Here is a 24,821-nt window from a genome sequence, read left to right as displayed (position 1 = left end):
TCCCATGAGTAGGGGGATTACAATAACAAGTTAACTCAAACTCTCTTATTGTTAAAATTAGGGCATTGATTGACGTAAAGTTAGGACCCTGAAAATTGAGATGGCAACATGTGGGCAGATTCTGATAAAACTGAGGCCCTAGGAGGCCCTCAGTCTCCTTTGCTTGTGGAAGCAGACTTTCTTCCCCTGTGTGAGGAGGTTAGTCTCCCTTTGCTTGGAGTACCTGTGATGACCCACCTATCCTGTGGGGAAATGCTGAGACTTCTCAAGACCCACCTCCAGCACTTTCATTGCTTCTATATCTGTAGCCAGACTTAAGATCTCATGGGCACAGGTACAAAATAATGAGATATTATACATGTCAAAAGAATTACAAGATTTTTCTAATTTATATTTACATGGCCAGAAGTTTATACTGTAAATTTTTTCTCTTTCCTTCCCTCCAAAGACTTGCAACTCTTTGCCAAGATTATAGTACACTGGGGAAGGGAAATAACCAGACTTTTGGGAGATTTCTGGACACTGGCTGTGAAATGATAACTAAATCTTGGAAACAAAATAAGCCACTCTTGTCTGTTTATCAGAGTAGGGGTTTATTGAGGCTGAATGGTTACTGGTATTTTGGTTCAGGTCCATCTCACAGTATATGCAGTTGGGCTCTGAACTCACCCTATGGTTATTTCCCAAGTTCTAGAATGCTTGATTGAAAGAGACACACTCAACAAATGGTAGAATCACTATACTGGTTATCTGATGAGTGAGGACAACTGGAAGATACTAGAACTGCCTCTCAATTCCAAAATAGTAAATCCAAAATAATCCTACATTCCTGGAGAAACTGTAGAGATTAGTACCTCCATAAAGGACTTAAAAGACGCAGGGTTGATGATTTCCAACACATCTCCATTCAACACGTCTAATGGGCCTGAGCAGAAGACAGATGGCTCTTGAAGAATGACAAAGGGTTATTGTAAACTTAATCAGATGGTGAATACAAATGCAGCTGCTGTTCCAAATGTAGTTTCTTTGCTGGAGTAAATCAACAAATCCCCTGACATTTGATTTGGAATTTCCATATTGATATGGAAAATCAGTTTTTTCTCTATATATACCTGTTAGCAGAGACTGTGCCTGAAGCAACTTTATTTAATTTATTATTATTAGGTTTTAAATCTGGAAGGGCCAGAAATATATTTTCAATGTTTCACCTCAGGGGTATATCAACTCTCCAACCCAGTCCGACTCTATTCCACAAAGAAATGATTGCTTCCGCATTCCACGAGACACCACATGGGTCCACTGCCTCGATGGACCAGGGGAGCATGAGGTAACAAGTACCTTAGACACCTGGGTAAGACACATATATGCCAGAGGGTGGGAAATAAGTCCCAGAAAAATTTAGGGATTTACTTCTACAATGAAATTTCTTGGGTTTCCATGGTCTGGGACAAGTTATGATATTTCTTCTAAGGTTAAAGTCAAGTTGCTATATCTGGTCCTCCTACCATTAAGAAAGAGTCACAGTACTTAGTCTGCCTCACTGGATTTTGGAGGTAACATATACCTTATTGGGTGTGTTGTTATAGCATAGACTTATTTATTGGGCAATCTGAAAGGCTTCCAATTTTGATAGGACCCAGAAAAAGTGAGGGCTCTGCAACAGGTCCAGGCTGCTATTCAGGCTTATCTGCCACTCTGGTCGTATGACCCAGACAATTCATCGGTTCTTAACGTGTCTCCTGAGCCTTGGGCAGACCTCTTAGATGAATTACAGAGCAGACTTTTAGGATCTGGGAGCAAAGCCATACCATACTCTGCAGATAAATATGCTCCTTTTGAGAAACAGCTCTTGGATTTTTACTCGGTCTTAGTAGACCCTAAATATTTGATCATGGACAACCAAGTTACCATGCGATCTGAAATGTCTAATATGAAGTGGGTGTTGCTTGACCCACAAAACCATAAAGTTGGGCATGCATGGGAGTGGTATATATAAGATCAGGCTTGAGCATTTCTTGAAGGTACATGTAAATGGCATGAGCAAGGGGCTCAGATTCCCATGGATCTTAAGTGTCTCATCTTTTTCAGCTTGCATCTATGGCCACATCAAGGTCAGAGGCATACTAGTCATGAGCATATAAGTATTAGTTGCAATCCTGGGGTGGGCAGAGAAGTAGACTAAGGTTGGAGCCAGAAAAACAGCAGCATTTAAAGCAGGAAGGAGAAGAGAGTTGACTGTATAGAAATCGTCATGGTGTCACTGACCACATTGTGTTCTTATATTTTATTTATGAGCCTAGCTTCCCAAGTAGACTGTGAACTCCTTGAAGGAAATAATTACAGCTCATCTTTTATGTGCTTCTATTCCTAGCAACTGTCCCAATGCTTTGCACATAGGATACTCAATATATGTATATTCAAATGAATGACTGAATAATTAATTAATGGAAGGACTCTATGGCTTGACCTTTCTGCTTGGTGCTTCCATCATTAAGTGTGACATTTCACAGTAGTAGTTCTTTGTATCTTTTTATTTTTATTACAATTTTTTTATTATACAAGGAACACATATTTATGGAAGAAAATTTAGAAAAAAGGAAAGCTAAAATAGAAATTGCCCCTGCTATCAATAGAAATCAATGTGAGCCACACACATAATTTAAAATGTTTTACTAGCCACGTTAAAAGAGAGTATAAATAAATAAATAAAATTAATTTTTAAAAAAAGTTTATTTTTTTGTTTTTATACAGCAGCTTCTTATTAGTTATCTATTTTATACATATTATTGTATACATGTCAATCCCAATCTCCCAGTTCATCCCATCATCACCCCTCCCCCCCGCCACTTTCCCCCCTTGGTGTCCATACGCTTGTTCTCTACATCTGTGTCACTATTTCTGCATTGCAAACCGGTTCATCTGTACCATTTTTCTAGATTCCACATATATGTGTTAATATACGATATTTGTTTTTCTCTTTCTGGCTTACTTCACTCTGTATGACAGTGTCTAGGTCCATCCACATCTCTACAAATGACCCAATTTCATTCCTTTTTATGGCTGAGTAATGTTCCATTGTATATATGTACCACATCTTCTCTATCCATTCATCTGTCAATGGACATTTAGGTTGCTTCCATGACCTGGCTATTGTAAATAGTGCTGCAATGAACATTGGGGTGCATTTGTCTTTTTGAATTTTGGTTTTCTCTGGGTATGTGCCCAGTAGTGGGATTGCTGGGTCATATGGTAATTCTATTTTTAGTTTTTTAAGGAACCTCCATACTGTTCTCCATAGTGGCTGTATCAATTTACATTCACACCAACAGTGCAAGAGGGTTTCCTTTTCTCCACATACTCTCCATTATTTATTGTTGTATGTAGATTTTCTGATGATGTTCATAAAATTACTTTTAATAATATATTTTATTTAATCCAATAAACCCCAAATGTCATTTCAACAGGGGGTCAATGTAAAAGATATTACTGATTTTTTCATACTAAATCTTTGAAGCCTGATATATATTTCACCCTTACAGCACATCTCAGTTTGAACTAGAAGTGTTCAGTAGCCACATGTAGGTAGTAGATAAGTATTGGACAGCCCAGTTCAAGACTTTTTAATGTATATATAATGATGCAACTATACATAAAATTATAATTCTCCCTCCACAAAAATTAGGTCAAATGAAACCTGCAGTTTTATAGGTTTTTAAAATAAACTTTAAATTTTAGAATAGTTTGGATTTACAGAAAAGTTGTGTAGATACTACATGGTTTCCATATACCCCACACCTAGTTTCCCTTCTTATTAACATCTTCCAGTGGTAACCATGCCACAATTAATAAACCAATACTGACATTCTTGTTAACTAAAGTCTATACTTTATTAGATTTATTTAGATTTTACCTAATGTCCTTTTTCTGTAAGGCTTGCTTGGAGACTTACAATAAACACTGTACTTTCCTTCACCATAACCTGATGTCAGTAGATTGGCTTTACTGTGCGTTGGGTGAGTGGACCCAAGTTTGGTGTGGTAACACTATAAATAAGAGGCACAAGGTCACTGATCTCACACAGCTTAGATCTGGTATGGTAGATAGAGGGTCACATAAGAGGATATCCCCCAGAAAAGGCCTCCCAGAAGAATTGATATCTGAGTTAGGACCTGCTGGATGATTATGATAAATGGTGTGTGTATGTGTGTGTGTATAAGGGGAAAAAGGGGGATGGTAGGGTGCTGCTTAGAGAGGGAAGGTACCAGACTGAAGAAACAAAGGAGTGATCTGGGGGCCCCTGGACTTAACTGTGTTGATCTGCCCAAGCATAGGCTCTGCCAACACCCTGGATGCCTGCTCCTTTCCAACAGGGGTCTTCCTGGAGGAGGCCCTTGGGGTATGACCTGGCTCTTTCCTCACAGGCTGACTTAGGGCCACTCTCTTTTTAACATGGGCCTCATTCCACCATCCTCCATTTAACTTCAGCACCCTGGCTCTGAGCCTGCATCCACTCTGACTTAATTCTTTACCTACATAAACTTTCCTTCTTTCAGGCCATGAAAGCTTTCAGAAGGATAACTATAGAGAACATAAGTACACCCACTGCCTTGGGGTACTATTATTGGTATCATAAATAGTGCACCTGTTTCATTTAGTAAGTCTCTTGATTGAAAACCATTTTCTTGTTGGCTGAATTATTTCCTTATCATCTCATTTGTGTTTTATTTCATCAACAAGAATGTAAGCTCAGTATGGCCAGGAACCCTTGTTCTATATGCTCATTTCTTCACTTTTTAAAAAAAGGGATAGATAACCATTAAGAGTGTTTAGAAAATGTTTCTTGAGTATGGGGATTTTTCACTGCTTTGCAAATAGAAGTGAGAATGAGGAAAACCAGGCAGTATTAGACTATTTCATACCGTCTTTCTCCCCGCTTCATACTTAACTAATAAGCTCCCTTCTCATTTCACTAAGAAAATAGAAGCAATCAGAGTACAACTTCTTCATCTTCTCATCCAAATCTGCAACCCTACTGCCTCTGAAGCTGTGCTCTATGCCTTTCTATTTAATGGATGAACCCTCCCTGCTCACGTTAAGGCCAACTCCTCCATTCATGTACTGGACCCCATCACCTCTGCCAACTCAAGGACTTTAAAATGTTAGGTTCTATCATCTGCATTACCAATTTCTGTCTCTTGCTGGATCATTTCAGTCAGTATGTATAAATATTCTATACTATCTTCTATGTTGTCTCATACCCCTGGTAAAATATATATCTCTTGCTTGACAGTTTCTAATTCAGCGTCACAGGGAGGTAAGGAAGTGCAGGTTTTCTTGTTTTTTTTCCCCACTGATTTCTCTGCTATGTGCCTCTTCTCCCTCTCCCAGGGTTTCTTAAAAATATTTATAGTATGTTTAAAGTTCTAATTTCAAAGGAATGCATATTTATTACATATAATAGGAAAACGGAGAAAATATGAAGAAGAAAATAAAGATCACCTTTTAAAAAGCAGAGAGAAGCTTTGTTAACAGTTTAGTGTTTTAGCTTCATATATGTACATTCACAAAGTTGTAACAATGTGGTATATTCAGTTTATTTATTATATGTTTTCTCTTAACAGCAGGATTATTTCCAGATCATTAGTATGGCTTTAATGGCTGCATTTGTATAGAGATTGCCATGATTTATTTAGCCATTCTACTACTGGTAGATATTTATATTTCCCCCAGTTTTTTACATAATAAAAAGTGTTACAACAAAATACTGTACTTCTATGTAATTATGCACATTTATGATTATTTCCTATGAATTAAATTAGTAGAAATAGAATTAATGGGACAAGCACATAAACTCTCTCTCTCTTTCTCTTTCTCTTACTCTCTCTCCTTACCTCCCTATGGTAGCAAAGCTCAGAATCCGAAATACATGTTTTTTCCACCACTGGACCTTGTTTGTGTCTTCAATCAGAAGCTTTCGGGTACTCCAAAACATTCCTTAGCTCTTTACTTAGGCTTTACCATTATAACTTTTCTTAAAAATACTATTACCACTAAATTACAAAAACTGTTCATGCTGGCTGTCACCATCATATAATATGGAGATGGGTAAAGGAAAAAGTCAATCTCTTGTGCTTGTCGTGTCCCGGTCCTTTGGTTCCGTGGTGGGATTGGGGGAAACTTTTGTTCCCGGTGTTATTTGAAGTCAAAATTCTCTCTCTGCACATGCCTTAGCTGCATGACTTGCCTTTTGTTTTGTTGTCTCTGAAAACAACCCAGTATCTGATCAGAAAAAGGATAGGGTGAGCTTGAGCTGGTTTTATGAGTATGGTAAGAGTTACTTGTGGAAGGCATGATAAATATGAAAGACTTTGGAAAAGCATCCTTGATGTAACTATTGACAATGAAGAAAGACATTCTGCCCCCACTTATGGATTTTCAAGTGCTTTTGAAATTGAGAAAACACTGAATAAATCTGAAAGTAAGTTGAATGCCCTGCTGTCAGACAGAGATATTGATATTGTTTTCATGTAGAGATATTGCATTGTGATTTAAAGTAAATTTGTTAGAATCATCTCATGTTTTAAAAAATTCATTTTAACAATGAAGAATGCCTTTGGCTATGCTCCCAGTTCAGGAGAATCTGCACAGTCCTTTTATATTGATTGAATAAATTAGACCTAAATCAGCAGTGCTACATTTTGCTGTTTACTAATCACAAGGTTGGTGAGTCAGAGCAGGCTGCATGGTAAACACAGTTCACAAGTACAATAATTGGGGTTCTCTAACAAACAACCAACAAGTGAAGTTTCTGTAATAAACATTCCTAATTAACAGTGCTTGGAACCATTAGGATAATATTTTCAATATTATAAGAAAGCTCCTTGCTCTTTTTAGTTAACAGAAGTAAGCAGAAAACTTTATATAATTATAAGATACGAAACATGAATTTAGCTTATTTTTATAGTCACTGGTATGTAACTGTGCATTCGCTGCTTCCCTTTTCTATCTATATGCAGCTAATAACAAACATAAATCGAACACTTATTATGTGTCAGGCACTGGCATCTCTATGAGGTACCTATTATTTACTATCCCAGTTTTTCAAAAAGAGGGAAGAGTGGAGAAATGAAGTATTTATTTAAGGTCACAGAGCTAAAATCTGAAGGATCTGCACGTAGGCCATCTATACCTGGAGGCTGTGTTTTAATTTGTTTCACCAAACAAAGGCTTTTTGTTAACCCAGTGTCTTTCAGTCTCAAAAGTCCTTGTGTCAATAACTTCCTAAAACTTCTGTCAAAAAAATAATGGTATTTAGTTTTAACTTAACTTTTCATCAGGGCTGAATCATGGATGTTTGGGGCTCCTAAAAATTCATTTCCACGAAGAGCTGCTGGGGGGAAGTATATATCTGTTCACTGAGCCATTATTTCAGAACTTCAAGAATATGTGCAGGCTGGGTCTTTTTAACACTTCACAAAAACATAACTCAGTGTGATGAGATCAACAAGCAACTTACATTTTAGTAGGCGGCAATAGGGAATAACAAAAGACTCCATTTTTCTGCTAAGCCATTCTGTACTTTTGCTAGCCTTCACCTGCTGATTAATGACCTCCTGCTGGCACAGCCGATTCAATGAGAGACCCGACACAGATGGACACAGATGTATACAAACAATGTAGGGAATGGGGGCATCCATTCTCCTTTTGAAGTGATGCAGTTTGGGGGTTAGATTTATGATGTGTTTTTATTGGCAACAGTGGCTCCTATGAGGTTTCTGAGAAGGTGCAGAACGAATGTTTGCTAGGCTTTGAATGTCAATTGTTCAGAAATTGCGAAACATATGCTGGTCAATGAGTTTGCTGTCAAAACAGAAAAGATTGATAGAGAGGAGGACATTTCTTTAGAGAACAGCAGGCAATCCTATGCCTTTGAGTGCCCTTAAGGGAGACCAGTTTGCAAGGCTGGTGTTTACTCTTTCATTTGGTTTAGTTGTGGCATTTACATAGTAATGTTTTCAGTTTAATATGGAAATGTTATTTTAAATCCTATACATGCTGCATATAAAAGTGTCCGAATGAATTATCTTATGTGTTTACTATTTCTCCATGTTTGTTTATGTGCCTATTTGAAACTACTCTTTGCCAATCCCTGCTTTCATTCTGATATAGTGTCAGCAGGATCCCCTAACAGGGAATATGTGTCCCTCTGGTGCCTCTAGTAACAAATTCCCATATTTCAGGGTTACACCAAATTTCATACTAACCCAAGCTATTTCTTTTAATAAGTATCCAGGTTGGCGGTTTTCAGTTGTGGTGTTTTGGTTTCCCAGTCTTCGAAACAGCACATAACCCTTGGCTGGCCTGAGGGGGTATGTAATATATGTGAAAGTCATTTGTCATTTCTGTAGGAGCAGAAAAGACATTGAATATGGCTGATCTGGTGACTAGAGACTTAGCAGGCAAACGTTTTGTAATTGGCTCAGATGTACAAACCACAACAGCTTTATTTTCTATAACGACTTACTTTCTAACTCCAGTAACCATTTTTCTTGGTATCAGAAAACTTACTTTAAGCAAATATAGGGTTTTCTTAGTTAGATCATAATTTTTAAAGTCAATTATGGATTTTCTCCGCCAGTTTAGGTTTCCCCCTCTCCATCTTTGGGATGATGTCTAAGTTCTAGAGGGCTTAGTGGTGTCCTGGTGTTGGTTGGGGGCACCAGGCCCATGCTGGTACCTGCTGGGATGCAGTGCTTTGGGTCTGGCCTGCAGCATTATCGTTTCTGTGTGTCCAGATGTCCGAGTTCCTCTAGGTTTCTGGTTGTTGATATACATGTTCTGTGTCCTTTTTTCATGAAATTGAAACCCTTCCAGATTCACTAAGGCTCTCTCAGTTAATTTCCGTGCTTTTGTGTGCAGATGAAAATTCATCTGTGCTAACGTCAATTTGGCAGAATGGGGTTGTCTTGGGCTCTCTGGGCCCACTGTCACTACAGCACAGCTATCTCTGCTCTGGTGGATACTTAAAAGGATATTGTCATTCAGGCTTTCCGACAGGAATTAGGTAAGTCTCCTATTCTCAGCTTCCTACAAACCTCTTTGGGGCTCCATACTGACCCTCCCACCCCTCTGGTGGGAGGGGGTATGAAGGTAGGGCATGGAGATCCTCATCAGTGTCTTAACTGTCTTGCTTTTATCTCCATCACCCCTAGGATTTCCCACAGACCTAGAAATTTGTATTAAATCTAGGGTTTGTACCAACCTATATTCTCAGAGATCTTTTTTAAGACATAGATTTTTTTTTTTTAACTCAAGGGTTATAACCCAAACTCAAACCCCTTTTCTTTCATTCTATTGTTTCTAGAGAAAGTTTCCAAATTTTATTTTGAAGCTTGAAAGCAGAGAATTGTTCTTTTTTCTTTTGTGTTCATTGTTTCCTACCTCCTTCAATACAAGTCAGGACTTCCTGCTTAACGTGAGAAGGATCACAGGGTGAATAAAATACCCATCACAGGGTGAAATAAAATACACATCCGCTCATATAAAAATGTTACTTTGTCGCAGAGACAATTGGGATTTGGAATTAAGATACCAGTTTACTAACACCTTTCTACGAGATCAGAGAAGATGTAAGTGATTACCTTCTGAGATACTGTATGAGGCACTGGTTAAAGGCATGAACCATGGAGTCAGATGGTATGGATTCAAATCCTGGGAATGTGTAACCTAGGACAAATTATTTAACCTCCTCGTGCCTCAGTTTCTATAACTGGGCTAATAACTGGAGTTGTTATGAGAATTAAATAAGTTAGTATGTGTACAACACTCAGAACAGAAACTGTTAAACAGTAAGCACTTAACAAATGCTAGTTGTTATTGTTAGGTGTTGCCAGCCCGTGTGTTGAAAACATCTAAAAGTGGTTATTATCTCACATATACATGTGTTCCAAACAATACATGTAGCATCAAAATTTAGACATTTTGTCCCCTTTCCAGTTATTTTGCCCATGTTAACTGCTTTTAACTTTGTTTTTCACTCTCTTGATATAATTAATTAGTTGCTTAGGCATCACACAGATAAAACTTACTTTATGCATATGGAATTGCTCAATACAAAATGTAGCTACCAGAATTGGTCAGATTATGAGGTTAAGGGCATAGTCCTCCAGACTGCCAAGTCTACCCAAAACTTCTGACCCCATTTGAAAGGAGTTAGGAACCAACTACAAAGTTAAAGAGAAGAGTCTACACAACACTATCCTTACTTCTGACAACTTCAAGTTTAGGGGTTTCCGCAAACCACACTTAGGTTCCATAATATGGTAGAAAAACTCAAAGAATAGGAATCTCCCCGCTTTGCCCTCCGCACCCGTCGCTGTGCACTACTCCGCGGTCCCGAAACTCCCCCCTCTGCCTCCCGCAGTCTCCGCCCGCGGAGGGGCTTCCTAGTGTGTGGAAACTTTTCCTCCTTCACAGCTCCCTCCCACTGGTGCAGGTGCCGTCCTTATTCTTTTGTCTCTGTTTTTTCTTTTGCCCTACCCAGGTACGTGGGGAGTTTCTTGCCTTTTGGGAGGTCTGAGGTCTTCTGCCAGCCTTCAGTAGGAGTTCTGTAGGAGTTGTTCCACGTGTGGATGTATTTCTGGTGTATCCGTGGGGAGGAAGGCGATCTCCGCGTCTTACTCTTCCGCCATCTTCCGGCTCCAGCCTTGTGGTTATTTTTATTACAGGAAAAGAATACATTAAAATCAGCCAAAGTAAGAGATGCATAGGACAGTCTGGGAGGATTCCAAACTTGAAGCTCCCATTGTGCTCAGGGATGGGTTAACTTCTCAGCATCAGTGTGTGACAATACTCACAGAGTACTGTCAGCCCAGGAAGCCCACCTGAACTTTGGTGTCCAGAGTTTTTATTGGGGCTTCATTATGTAGACATGATTGATTAATTGGCTACGTGGTTGAACTGAGTCTCAGGGTTGATCCATACCATGTAACTCAAAGCCCCCACCATAATTGATATGGTCTGTCTTTCTGGCATGGCCAAATCCCCCATCCTAAGACTACTGGGTGAGGCCAGCCCCAAGCTGAGTCATCTTGTTAACAGAAACCATCAGGTGTGATCCAAGGGGCCAACCATTTATAACAAAGACATTTATTTGTTATAATCATTTCCTATGATTCTGGAAGTTCCAAGGATTTAGAGATTCCCTCCCAGGAGCTGGGACAAAGGCCTGTCTTTGGGCAAGGCTAATTTCCTTACTACACCTTAGTAGAAGTGTAAGCAAATTTCATTGTCTGTAATCCAAAATTTCTCCTTGTCTCTCAGGATCTGTCCCACTGCAATCTCTCACCTCAGCCTGGTTCAAGTTTGGAGATGATTAGTTTAACATTGTTTCTGTGTCCACTCTGCATACAAACATACTCTCTGCAGTTTTCCATGGTAACACCTACCTTTGTGTGAATTCTTTTTAAGGTCTTTATTTTTTGTCTCCACTCATATTGAGCTACAGCCTGACTCCCAGAGGTACTGCTTCATGTGCTTCTAATCCTCTTTGATCAGTATTTGAGTTAATGGATGTGTCACTGGGAACATTCACACTTAAGGAACAGTCCAACGCAGAGTAAGATAGATGCCTGATGGCTCAGATTCATTCATTTATCAACTATTAATCACATTTTTTTGTGCCAGGCACTATTTTGAACACAGAATATTCAGTGAAACTTAGAGGTTAATGAGAAAGGCAGATATTTATTGTACAGTTAACCTCACATAAATACATAGAAATCGTGATAAGGCCTATAAAGCAAAACCTGTTTTACTGTTTCGAAAAAAAAAATTACAGTGTTCTTTGAAACAATAAAACAGAGGGGACGAATTTAGATGGGGGGGGCAGGAAAGTGCTCATTGAGGAAGTGACATTTAATTCCAGATTTAAAGAATGGGTGAGGATTAACCAAGTGACTGGAAACTCTGATTTGATATGACCTGGTAAGAATGGCATTGATGTAAGCTCTAAATTCAGTCTTTGTTCTGCCTCCCCGCTCCCACTAAATGAGGAAAATGATCTTTAATTAAACTTGAAATTCAAAGGCCCATTGTATCTAAGGGCCTAACTGGCTCTGGGGTCAAAAAGAAATCTAGTGAAGGTATTTAGTGAAATTGTGAAAACATTCCAAGAGAAGCCTTTGGAAAGTCTTCAGTTTGTCTCATTCCCATCAGTTGTTTAAAGCAACTGAAAGCTTTAAAAAAATTTTTTCAGGAGATTATGCTTATGGTATCTGGCTTATGAGATCCACAGTGCTTTCATTCCATGATATGTCTTGGGCCAGTCATTAAAAGAGACTTTGTTCTTTTTCATAGTCACTGTTTTGCCAGGCAAAGGAACCCGAAATTATTGTAAAACATCACAAATATTCCTTGTTAAGGTGAGCCAAGTGTGTGCTGCAATGAAAAGGTTAAGCAGCTCTAATACCCAGCTTAAAATATGTTGAAATGAAAGCCAGGGTGGGCTTCAGACTAAACACTGTGAAATGTCTGTGTGATACATGACAAGAAAGAAAGAGTAATTGGCTTTACTTAATCTAAGCAGATAGGGATTTTGGAAGGGATATTAGCTGACTTGCAGAATCACTAGGCAGGCTGGGGAAACAGACTCTGGGTCTGACTTCTAAGAGCAAAGGCCAGAGCCACCCATTCAACTGGCCTGATAAGGAGCTTGCTGTCCCTGTGCTAATAACAGGACCACTTGATGGTGGTGCTGAATGTCCTGGATAGGAAGCAGCCTCCAGTGCTACCAGCCACAGAACATGCAGCCAAACAGGCCCAACCAGGAAGTTACTACTCCTGGCCCAATGAGGATGATGCTATTGCTGCCAGCCCCAGAACCATGCAGCCTCTACTGCCTCCCACCAAGAAAAGTGATTTCCCTGCCTACACTATTCTTCATGTGGCTCAACTCCCAATTAAAGGCTCAGGTCTGCACCCTAGCTGCAGTGGAGCCCGGGAACTATGTTAAATAGTTTTTCTACCTTGGGAAGGCAGGATTCACAGCATGTGGAACTGTCAATGTGGACATAATGTTTAATCCTTTCCAGAAGCCATTAATGATGGTTGTTCTTTAAAGTAAAAAAGAATGCCCAGAGAGACATAACAAAATGGTCATAGGGATAATGGGAAGATCCCAAAGAATAAGGGATCCTCAATCTAAGAAGATGAAGAATGAGAGGAAATATGGAATGTATTTAATAATTTAATGATGACACAACAGATAGTGTAATGAACTCGTCATTAAAATGAGTAAAACTGAGGTTTGAGGTTGATTTAAGTATAAGAGCTTTACATCATACAAAGCCACATTTTTACAAGCGTCAGCATGGTTTAAATTTATCTCAACTTGACATTATGCATAAATGAATTCAAGGGTGAGTAATAAAATCTAGTTTTTAAAGGAAATTGTATTATTGATATAAAAAATTAGATTTACTAGTAACTGTTTGCCAGTGCCATAGATGAGTGACATTTATTTTGGTCTTTACTATTTATCTCCATCAGACCCAGTTGTTTCTTAATTGTTTGGAAATGGCCAACAGTCATTAGTGACGAGAGCCAGTGATGACAGCCAGAGAAAGTGAAATGTATGAAATTATTAATTAAAGAATTAAGGAATGTATGATCAAGCAATAAACTCCTTTCTAAATTCTAGGTATACTTGAGGAGGTACTGTTCCCTCTAATCCTTTTGGATGGTTCTTTCCATAGCCTGGGATATTTCCACATGCCTGAGAGGCACTCTGCTGAATGCATGAGGGTATTCTCTGCAGATCTCCAGGGTTATCTCTCTGTGTACCTCTCTTTTGTCTGGTATTCTGTCCTATGAACTCTAGCTCCTCCAATCTCAGCTCTGACTCCTCAACTCAGGGAAGTCACTGGGTTGTGACTCAATTTCCCCTCCCTGTGCAATGGTCTGGAAACTCAAGGCAATAATCTGGGGCAATGTTAGGGCTCCCTTCATTTGTTTCGCATTTCTCACGGATAGCTGACAGCTTACATGTGCATCCAGCAGGACGAAGCCTGCAGAAATCTGGTTGTCACAACAGTGACTACAGAAAAAGTGGGGCTGATGGGCTGTGAAGTGATATACAAGAGGCATCTGATATAAGCCACTTGGCACTTGCAGTCTTTTTCCCTCTTTCCAAAGTGGTTGCTCCTATTTGGCCCCAGATCATGGATCCTAGCTGTTACTTATTTACCTACAGCTTAGGTCTAAGAACAATTTTTGACACAGCAAAAATCCGAAGTGACAGCTTCAACTCTAGCCAGAGTCAGGATTATCTCCACACCAAGACACCACTGCCTAAATCTTACTGCTTCTGTTTTCTGTCATTTCAACTGTCAACAAAACAAAAGATGTTCTAAAAGTTCGTTTATACCTCATGGAATGTCAACAGTGGTTCTTCATCAGGAAATGGGGGCTTGAAATTAGAATTGACTTGATAAGGCTTTGGAGATGGAACCATGTCTGAGGTTAGTAGAGGTCGTTAGGCTTTTGGAGAACTCTGTTGGGTCTCAAAGACAAATAGAAGAGAAGGAAAGAGAGACAAGAAGAAAGGCAAAGGGGAGAGAAAAAGTTATGGGGGTGTGGTGGTGGGTGGTCATTGGCCTTTGCTGGATTCCTCCAGGTCACTGCTGACCCTCTGACTCCCATTGGGATCCTATTTTGAAAGGCGCCGTCTTATTTAGAGCTGATCCTCTTTTGTGTCTTTCCCCCGGTTGGAATCCATGGAGCGTGGTCTCAGGGCCAGGTTTGTGCCTTACTGCCTTATGTCTGAACAACTTGCTATAAAATTGCCTCTTCATCAGCAGAAATCCATGTAAGATTCATTACCTTAAGACTTCACTGAAGAGATTTAAACTTTTATTGATAGTTGAAATGGTGGAAGATTTAAACAAATGAGATGAAAACAGCTGATGAATGACTGATGAATGTCTGTCCTTGACATGGAAATGGGGTTTAGAAGATGAGTCCTACCCCTTTCTCTAACTGGAGAAGGGAGCAATGTTTCAGGACTCGAGAAGACGTGTCAAGTTTGAAAAGGAAGTGGAGAGTCAATTAGTGTCATTTAATGTGCAAGGGCAGAATAAGATAAAGGCAGTGACTTTAATGAAGATAAATATAATTCTGAAGTGCTACCTTGAATTTATTTAGAAAAGGAGAGGAATTTCATGAGATTTATTGCAAAATGATTGAAAACTACTCCTTTCTCCGAGAACTTCACTTTGGCTGACACAGTATTAGTCTTCCCACAGTCATTAATTTTTCATACATTTGTTACTCTACAAGAGACTTAGGTACTGCCTTAATAAGGTATGTAACCAGGACATATGCTAATTCAACTAAAAATTTTAAATCTGAGTTACTTAAACTTCAGGGCTGATGCAGAAAAATACACTTAAGTAAGAATGTTAGGTAATCCCCCAGAGGTCACTTTTCTGCAAGTGAATCATTTGCATTTATTTAGAGATTTAATCCCTGAATATCATTAGTTTTATAAATTGCATATGAGTTTCTATCAATAGTAAAAATAAAGGAGCACCTTAAAATAGTTTTCTCTTCTGAAAATGTACTCTGTTGTCTACTGTTCTACGAACAAACCAACCAACAGAATAACAAATTGCTCCCTCACCTGTGTTTTGTTTTAGCTATCGCTCCATTTCTCTGCTTTATTTCCCAACAAAATTTCTCAAATGAACTATTTTTCCTGCTTCTATTTCTTTACTTCCTATTAGCTCCTTAACCACTTTCAATTCATCTTCCATTTCCACCACTCTGAAACTGTTCTTGTCAAATGCACTAGAACTTCCTTGCTCTGTTACCATCTTGCTCAAACTCTCAGCAGACTAGTCCCTTCTCTCAGTTATACAATCCCCCCTCTTAGCTTTTCTGGTTTTCCTCTGCCTTATGGCCACTCCCTCTCAGTACCCTTTGCTGAGCTCTTTCCCTTTTCTGCTCACCTTCTTCGTGTCATAGTGCCCAAGTCTGACCCAAGTTCTCATCTTTTCACTAACTCTATTCTTAGAAAATCTATCTCCCCATGCCCCTTGGCTTTAAATACCATCTACATGTCAATGACACCTGAAGTTACAGCTCTATCCCTGACCTCTCCATTAAGCTTCAAACCCATTTATCTAACTTTCTCTGTGACATCTTCACTTAGATTTCTAATGGGTATCATAAACCCAGCATGGCTAAAACACAAATCTTGATTTCTCTTCAAACCTGTTCCAGTATTACCTATGTCAGGAAGTCACATCAAGATCTACCCAGTTCCTTAGGCCACATATCAAGAAGTCATTCTTAGCTCTGTTCCTTTTTCTTTGCCTTCTCCCTCACTTAAACCATAAGTAAATTCTGTTAATTTCACTGTCAAATATATCTCATATTTGCATATTTCTGTTCATCTCCTCTGTTTCCATCCTAGTCCAAACCACCATCATATTTGCAAAGATTGTTTCAACATTTCAACAGTCTACTAAATGTTCTCCTTTTTCTTCCCCCTTTGGCCTCCCCTCCTCTCTCTTTATCCACTTTCCACAGTGGAGCCAAGTAATGTTCTTAAAAAAGGTAAATCAAACCATGTCACTGGCCTATTTATAATTTTCCATCAGCTTCTCGTTATATTTATTAATAGAAATCCCCAATCCTACTCACCATGGCTTTTGTAAGGCTCTACATGACACCTCAGGAAACATCTTACACCAACCTCTGTCTCATTCACTCTGCTCATCTCATTCCTATTCCTGGAAAATGCAAGGCTTTTCCCCTTTTAAAGCTTTTGTATTTGTTTTCTCTGTGCCCAAAATGCTTTCTCCCCATATCTTAGCAGACCTGTTCTTTCTTTTCATTTGAGTTTCAGCCTAAATATCATCTCAGAGAAGTTTTTCCCTGACTACTCAATGAAAGTATTCTTGGAGACTTCCCTGGTGGTGCAGTGGTTAAGAATCTGCCTGCCAGTGCAGGGGACACGGGTTCCATCCCTGGTCCGGGAAGATCCCACATGCTGCAGATCAACTAAGCCCATGCGCCACAACTACTGAGCCTGTGCTCTAGAGCCCGCGATCCACAACTACTGAAGCCCACACGCCTAGAGCCTGTGTTCCGCAACAAGATAAGTCACCACAGTGAGAAGCCCGCACACCACAACGAAGAGTAGCCCCTGCTCACCACAACTAGAGAAAGCCTGCACGCAGCAACGAAGACCCAACGCAGCCAAAACAAATTAAAAAAAAATTTTTTTAATAAAAAGAAAGTATTCTCTACTCTTCCTCCCTCACATCACTCTCTTTTATTTTACTCTGAACATTTATAAGATCTGGTTTACTTTGTTCATTTATTCACTAGAATATTAATTCCATGGGAGTAGATTTTAAAATTTTGTTCACTGCTATATCTTCTGGACTTAGAACATGCCTGGTAAATAGTAGGTGCTCAGTAAATATTTGTGGAATGATTGAATTTGTTTATTCCTGTATTTTTATGTCTCTTTCCACACCGTTCTGATATAAGCTTCATGGTTGGAGGGACCTTGTCTTGTTCATTGTTGTGTACTCAGTATCTAGGATAGTGTCAGGTTCATAGTCCCTCAATAAATATTTATTAAATAAACGAATGAATAAAACAGTATGACTAATATACCCAGTATCTGTGAAGTAAAGATGGTTCAGCATCACTTTTCTTGGCTTTTTAACAAAGAGGACTCTCTTTTAATGCTGAAGAAATTCTTTATTCTTATCTTATTAATTTATCACAAATGTATTAGGCTCAGAACAGCAAGTTGTGCCTGTCCCCCTCTCTGGGCAAGAGTCTTGCCCAGGGCAAGGAATGTGGATGCATATAAAGTGAACATAACCACAGGATGAGCAGTAGGTCTACTAGGTTATAAGCTCCTGGACACCAGAGTGTCTCAGACACATTTTATCCATGGAGCCTAGAAGTGTTTTCTACCTAGTTACTCACATATTTACTGAATTGAGATGTTAGAATGTTAAGGAAAAAGACAATCCTAAACCTGTCCAGAAGGTATAAAAAAGTTATGAAAGAGAATGATTCAAAATGGCATCACCTTTCTTAACAGCAACTCTGGATATGAAGAAATAGTGGAATGATACCTTCAGAATACTGAGGGAGGCACCATATGTGCTCTGTACCCTTCTTCTCATTAAAAAAGTCAATGAAAAGAGCTTTTCTTCTCAAATACTGGAAATACTGATGGAATTTCAACTTATAATTTTATATTCAGTCAAAATATCAATCAAGCATGAGGATAGATTAAAGATATTTTCAGACATGCAGAGAGTGACTGAAGAAAAATCCTATGCAGCCTTTATTATAGAGGTTTTAGTGAATGTGTTTTAGCAAAAAGAAGGACTAAACCAAGAAATGAAGATATGTGAGATTCGAGATGCAAGGTAACCAATAAGGTAAGCAATGCTAAAAAGTCCTAGAATAACAATTGTGCAGTAGGTCCAAAGAGCAATCAGTTCACAAAGGGCAAAGGATAGAGATCAAGGGACAGTGACTCTCCGGAAAAAAAGAAAAAATTGATACTCTACTTGACGTGCTTGATGCAGTTGGGAGAAATTATTTTAAAATGTTTAAAAAATCTGTTGAAGAACTCAGAAAAAAAATAGGAAATTGATATAGAACAAATGAAAAAAGGCAATTATTAGCTAAAAACAAGTTGTACCAGAAAGGAAATGTAATCGTAGTACTCATTTTGGCTAGACAATGACACTATTTACATGGTCATAATCATATATGTCCTGACTATAGATTTAACCCCATATTGTGATATAACCATGTTAGGAAGGTGACAGTGGTGCTGTGTTACCATAAAAGGAAGTCAGTAGATAATGTCTAATATTGATAAATCAAGGGTAAAGCACATAATTTAGAAATTGTTAAAATGGACTTGGATTGAACATGGGAGTAGAACATGATATTGCAATTTTTTTTGGAGGGGGCAGATAGGGAATGGGAGAACAGACCTTTGTAATACCACTGACTTTTTAGATATGTGCTGGCAGTATTTGATTAAAAAAACTGATTTTAGAAGAAAAGGGCTTAGTTATAAGTTAATATGTGCAACTAATTTTATTGAGTAACAAGAACAATGATAACAGTAATACTTATGCTTATGTTAAGAATGCCAGTGGGGTGGGGAAAAATATGCAAGGAATCCTTGGTGGTATAAAGGCGGAGAACCAACGACTGAGACCCACTGGGTTTGATATTTTGTTTCATGAATTTTCACAAATGCAGTTTCCTATTAGGACTTTCCATGTGAGAAACTTAGGATCTGTGTTTTTTTCCAAAGAAGTTATTGAGCTTCCCCAGGGCTACTTTACGCAGTCTTTCATCCCTGCACACAAACCAAACCATAAAGTTATCCTTCTACCAGTTTTTCTAAGGCCATTTGACATTTTTCCTAATATGATTTAAAAAGGCCAACGACTGCTGGGCATCATTAGAAAAGAATTTGGAAGCTTAAATTATTATTAGGTGCTTGTTATTTACATCCCATTCATTTCTCCAAATATTTGAAGTATTAGCCCATCAGTGAGTATTAGTAAACTCATGGTGTATCTAAATCTACTACTAATAATATCTACCACTTACATAATACTATCTATGTCCTGGGGACTATTTCAAGCATATTGCATGTGTTATCACATGTCATCCCACAAATAAGAGTTAGGTACTATGATTAACACTGTTTCCTTTTTTTTTTTTTTTTTTAATCGTTGAGTAAAAACTGAGGCACATAGAAAGAGCAAATTGGTCAAGATCATGCAGTTAGTAAGAGGTGGAACCAGTATATTTATACCCTGGCAATTTAGCTCCAGAGTCTATATATTCTGCTTCCTATGTAATAGACCACGTATTGTTCTAGTTCATGTACTTGGTGATGGTGCTTTAGAGATTAGGGATGGTCTAGAGGGAGAAAATCTTAAATTTTAAAAACTTAAAAAACTTACATCATCTGTCTGATGAGAGAGACAGATGAATATGGAAAGACAAGAATGAGAAGAGGTAATGCCTTTCAGCTTTAGAGTTTGGGCACAGGCTCCAGATGCCTGGGGAGCACTGTGTCTCTACAGCACAAAAGTAGGTGGCAGAGTCTCGGGGCTGTGAAGCTGTGATGTGCAGGGAGCTGTGACGTTCTTTTCTGTTGATTGTGGCACTTACTCTTCCTTTCTTCTTCATCTCTAAGCTCAGTATAAACAAGGAGATAACACCTCTTCCAGGATTCTGTTGGAACCACTGTAAAGTGGTCATTTCTTCTGAGTAACTGCAGTTGATTGTGACAAAGTCTCCTTCCAGGGCACTCAGGTACCGGGGACTCTGCTCCACATCATTTTTGCCGCTTACCCCTGTTCTCAAAGACATTGGCAAACACAGAATATTACTATTAGTGCAGCATTTTTACAAATTTCTTTCTTTTACATGTTTCCCAGAGGGCACTCCAGATCAGTCACATGGACTCCCTTATCTCCCCTCCTCAGAATTTTGAAAAAAATATCCATTTAGTCTCCCCGTTCCCATATCCAGAAACTCCCCAACTTACAGTGTAACCGAAGCCACAGAACAGCCAACAAAACTTGCTGGGTCTTCACCATTTTTACCACAGATCTCTGTTAGAGGATTCGGAATATATGTTAGTTGGTCAAAGGAGTCTGTTATTATTATAAGTTCTCTACATTTACTTTAGAACTCAAACAGGATTCCCAGCCCATCAAAGGCAGAACAAATGCAAACCTCTGCACTGTTTGTAAGGTTACCTGCACAGCGAACTGTCCGTGGTCTTTTAAATAAAATGCCCACATTGCCACCTAGTGGCAACACACACAGTTGTTCATTACGTATCAATAGGTCAAATACTCTGATGAAAAAACGAAGACAAAACTGGAATCAAAGTTATCATCAGTGCTAGGAGCCCCGGAGTTGGGGTAAGATGGGGAATAGAAGTCCTGTGATTCCTTGGCTTCAGCCGGCTATGCTACATCAAGTGGAGTAAGTGACAACCTGTGCATTTTACATTGTATCTTTCTGAAAATCCAAGGACAGCTCTGTTCTGGTTTTTAAAGGGATTCCTTATAAATATATCTGGTTTCTTCATGTGACATCCCTGTTTCTTCCCATAATATTATGTCAGACTCCTTTCCTAGTCTGATCTTTCCTTTTTGGACTTGCTACAGTTTTTCTATGTCTTTTCAAATATGTTTCAAATGTTTATTCATCTGGTTTCTGGCTTATCTATGATCGTTATCTATTACTGTTTCAGTGGTCTTATCACACTGTTGAATTATTTTGAACTTGTAGTCATTTTCTACTTTTGGGACTCCTTTCCAGCCCATATCCCCTCCATTGGTTGTGCCCCTTAAGAGATGAATCTAGAATTCTGTTTGTACCAAGTGACCTAGTTTCCCTGACTATAGCTTATTGTATCTGGGTAAATTAATTTGGAATAGGAATATAAAAATAGTAGTTAGACAATATTTGTCACTAGAGCTATAAAACCCTATGGGATTCCAGCCAGAGTCATCTCTTAGCAAAATGGAAAGCTGGGTAGGTTCAAACTCAGATTATTGTGGAGTAGATACTAGCAGGCTTACAGTGGAATCTGGTCTCTGAAGAGGAGAACTGATTATACTTTCAGAGAGGAGTAACTTTAGAAAGGATGGCAAATTGATGGTTTTCTTCCTCCTGTAAGGTCCAGCTGTATTTTTTGCAAATGGATTTTATGAAATTCACCTGTACCCTTTCAGACACTCTCCCTTTCCTTGAGCTAGTTTGAGTGGGTTGCACAACCAGATCATTTTCACAAAAAATACTGTAAGTCCAGGGTCCTTTTTTCTATATATTACAATTGATTTGCATTAAAATACATGCAGAAATATATAGTTATCAACATTAAATTTTATTTTGGCTGTTTCAGTCCATCTAATATGATCTAACACATTAGCTACCTATCTTAACATTGTGCCATTTGCACAGTTTATGGGCATATCTTACATGAATTCACATTAGATGACCATGAACAGGTCAGGATGAAGGATAAAATCATGTGATACAAGAGAGATAGTTCTCTACATGGAATCTTTACTCATGGCCATTCTTTCAGCCGAGGATCCATGGACTGTAGCATTACACAGAAGGGCAAAGTGAATATGGTTTGGAGCCAAATAGACTTGTTTGAGTCTTAGCCCTGCCACTTACTAGATTGGGTTTTGAGAAGTTACCACAACACTGCAGTCCTCCGTTTCCTGTAAAATGGGGATAACAATACCAAACTGTGGTTTTGTGGTGAGAATTACAGATAACATTGGGAGTTAACAAAGTATCGTGGTTAAGAATTCAGGCCTTGGGGGAATCTACCTGTACTATACTGACTGCGTTCTTAGGCAATTTAGTTAATTTCTCTGCCTCAGTTTCCTTGGGGCTAATAATTGTACCTACTTTATGGGGCTGTAGTAAAGATTAAATAAATCAATGTATGTAATGCACTTAGAACAATACTTCATCCATATTAAGCCCTTGACAAATGTCAGCTATTACTATTATTGATAATATAATAGGGCCTGTGATAAATACATCACACAACAAATGATATGTGATATTATTATTTTACTATTTTCCTAATGATATAATGAAAAACAAAGTAGTAAATGTCTTGCAAACATTTGAGACAATTTTAGTCTACAGAAGTACCTTGAATTTAGCAGCTTTGTTTAAAAAAATATTTTCAGAGAACTCATTCCAGCTCATATTGATGGCTGCATTATTTTCTAAGGGCACACATGTCATCTGTTAATAATTTGCTCTAAAACTTTGTGGATATTAATCCACGTCTTCCATGTTTATGGGTTTAGGATTTCCTTCATTCCCCTTAGTTTTTCAAAAAAACTTCCCCAGTAGCTCTCAAATCATGCCAGCAAATTCTTTTTGTAGTTTGGAAATTAATTTAAATGACCCAGAAGACTTGATTATATTGTAAGTGTCCAAGACCTCTCTTTGCATCTCTTCCCTTATCATAATTTTCCATTTTTTTCTTTTCCAGTTTGAAAATTATTCTGCTTGATGGAGAGTAGAGAATGAACCAGGAGTTGAGACACTCTATTTTTTCTCTGTTATCTGTCAGTGTTATTCTATTTGCCTTAATATGTGATTCAAACTTCTCCCCTGCTCCACCCTCCTCTTTTCTCCAAACTGTGCTAAAATGCCCTTTATGCTGCACCTCATATTTTCTTTAAGCTTCATTTTTCACTTTTAATGGGTTTTCAATTTTGGATGCTTTCCTTAAAGACCCATGATATCTTTGCTATTCCCCTTTGTCCATGTGTCAGACAGCCCGTATTTTTATGATTTTTAGTTAGAATTTGAGTTAGTGTACTTCCCTGCACTGCTGTAGGTTTCATTAGATGACTTCTTCTTTAATATTATTACTGAAATTGTTTACAATGGATAGTAAGAATTTGATTTGTTTTTAGAGTTTCTCACTTCATTAAGTACAATTATATTTAAATAAAATTCACCAGTTTAACCATTTTAAAGCATACAGTTCAGTAGTTTTCAGAACATTCACAATATTGTGCTAACACCACCACTGTCTAGTTCCAGTACATCTTATCATCCCGCAAAGAAATCCCAAACTATTAAGTAGTCACTCCCCATTCCTTCTTCCAAGCCCCTGGCAACCACTTATCTGCTTTCTGACTCTATGGATTTGCCTATTCTGGGAATTTTATATAAATAGAATGTGCAGTATGGGCATTTGGTGTCTGGCTTCTTTCACTTAGCATAATGTTTCCAGGTTCATCCATGTTGTAATGAATCAGTATCTCATTCCTTTTTATGGTTGAATAATATTTCATTTAATGGATATACTACAGTTTGTTTATCCATTTGGGTTTCCACTTCTTGGCTATTCTGAACAGTCATGTACAAGCTTTATGTATTTTGGGTAGACACGTGGGACTGGAATTCTAGGTCATATGATAAATCTAGGTTTAACATTTCGAGGTGCTGCAAAACTGCTTTCCAAAGTGGTGGCACTGTTTTACATTCTGACCAGCAGCTGTGAGGGCTCTAATTTCTCCACACCCTTGATAACACCTGTTATTTTAAAAAATTCTTTTATTTTTTATATTATTTATTTTTATATTATTTTATTGTTGCTCATTATTTTTATATTGTCGTCTTTATTTTTGAAATTATAACAGTCTAGTGGGTGTGAAGTAGTATCTCATTGCAATTTTGATTTGCATTTGTTTAATGACTAATGATGACTACCTTTCCATGCTTATTAGCCATTCGCATATCTTCTTTGGAGAAATGTCTATTCAAATCCTTTGACTCATTGTTTAATCAGGTTATTTGTGTTTTTATTATTGAGTTGTAAGAGTTCTTTATATATTCTAGTTACCCATCCCTTATCAGATATATGATATATATGATTTACAAATATTTTCTCCTATTTTGTAGGCTGTCTTTTCATTTTCTTGATAGTGTTTTTTGAAGCACAAATGATTTTACTTTCACTGAAGTTGACTTAATATTCTATTTTATTGCTTGTGCTTTTCATGTCACATCTAAGAAATCCTTGCTCAAGATCACAAAAACTTACTCCTGGGCTTTCTTCAAGAGTTTCACAGTTTTAATTCTTACATTTAGGTCTCTGAGCCACTTCGAGTTAGTGGTGTGAGGTAGGAGTCCAAATTCAATCTTCTGAATGTGGCTATCCAGTTGTCCCAGCACCATTTGTGTCT

The 24,821-nt window shown here is 38.3% G+C and overlaps 1 gene segment (V, D, J or C); it reads right to left on the bottom strand.

The window, feature by feature from the left end:
• Positions 1-20,806, bottom strand: part of LOC112397468 (T-cell receptor alpha chain C region-like) — a 206,179-nt gene extending 185,373 nt beyond the window's left edge. Inside the window, 2 exon segments of the C gene segment in view lie at positions 20,152-20,426; positions 20,621-20,806. Of these exon segments, the coding sequence occupies positions 20,152-20,426; positions 20,621-20,672 (327 nt within the window).
• Between the last annotated feature and the right edge of the window lie 4,015 nt (positions 20,807-24,821).

The sequence above is a fragment of the Neophocaena asiaeorientalis genome, unplaced genomic scaffold, assembly GCF_003031525.2.
Source record: "Neophocaena asiaeorientalis asiaeorientalis breed wild unplaced genomic scaffold, Neophocaena_asiaeorientalis_V1.1 scaffold27, whole genome shotgun sequence".
NCBI classification, from domain to species: Eukaryota; Metazoa; Chordata; class Mammalia; order Artiodactyla; family Phocoenidae; genus Neophocaena; species Neophocaena asiaeorientalis.
The sequence above is the reverse complement of the archived record's forward strand: the minus strand, read 5'-3'. Positions and strand labels throughout refer to the sequence as shown.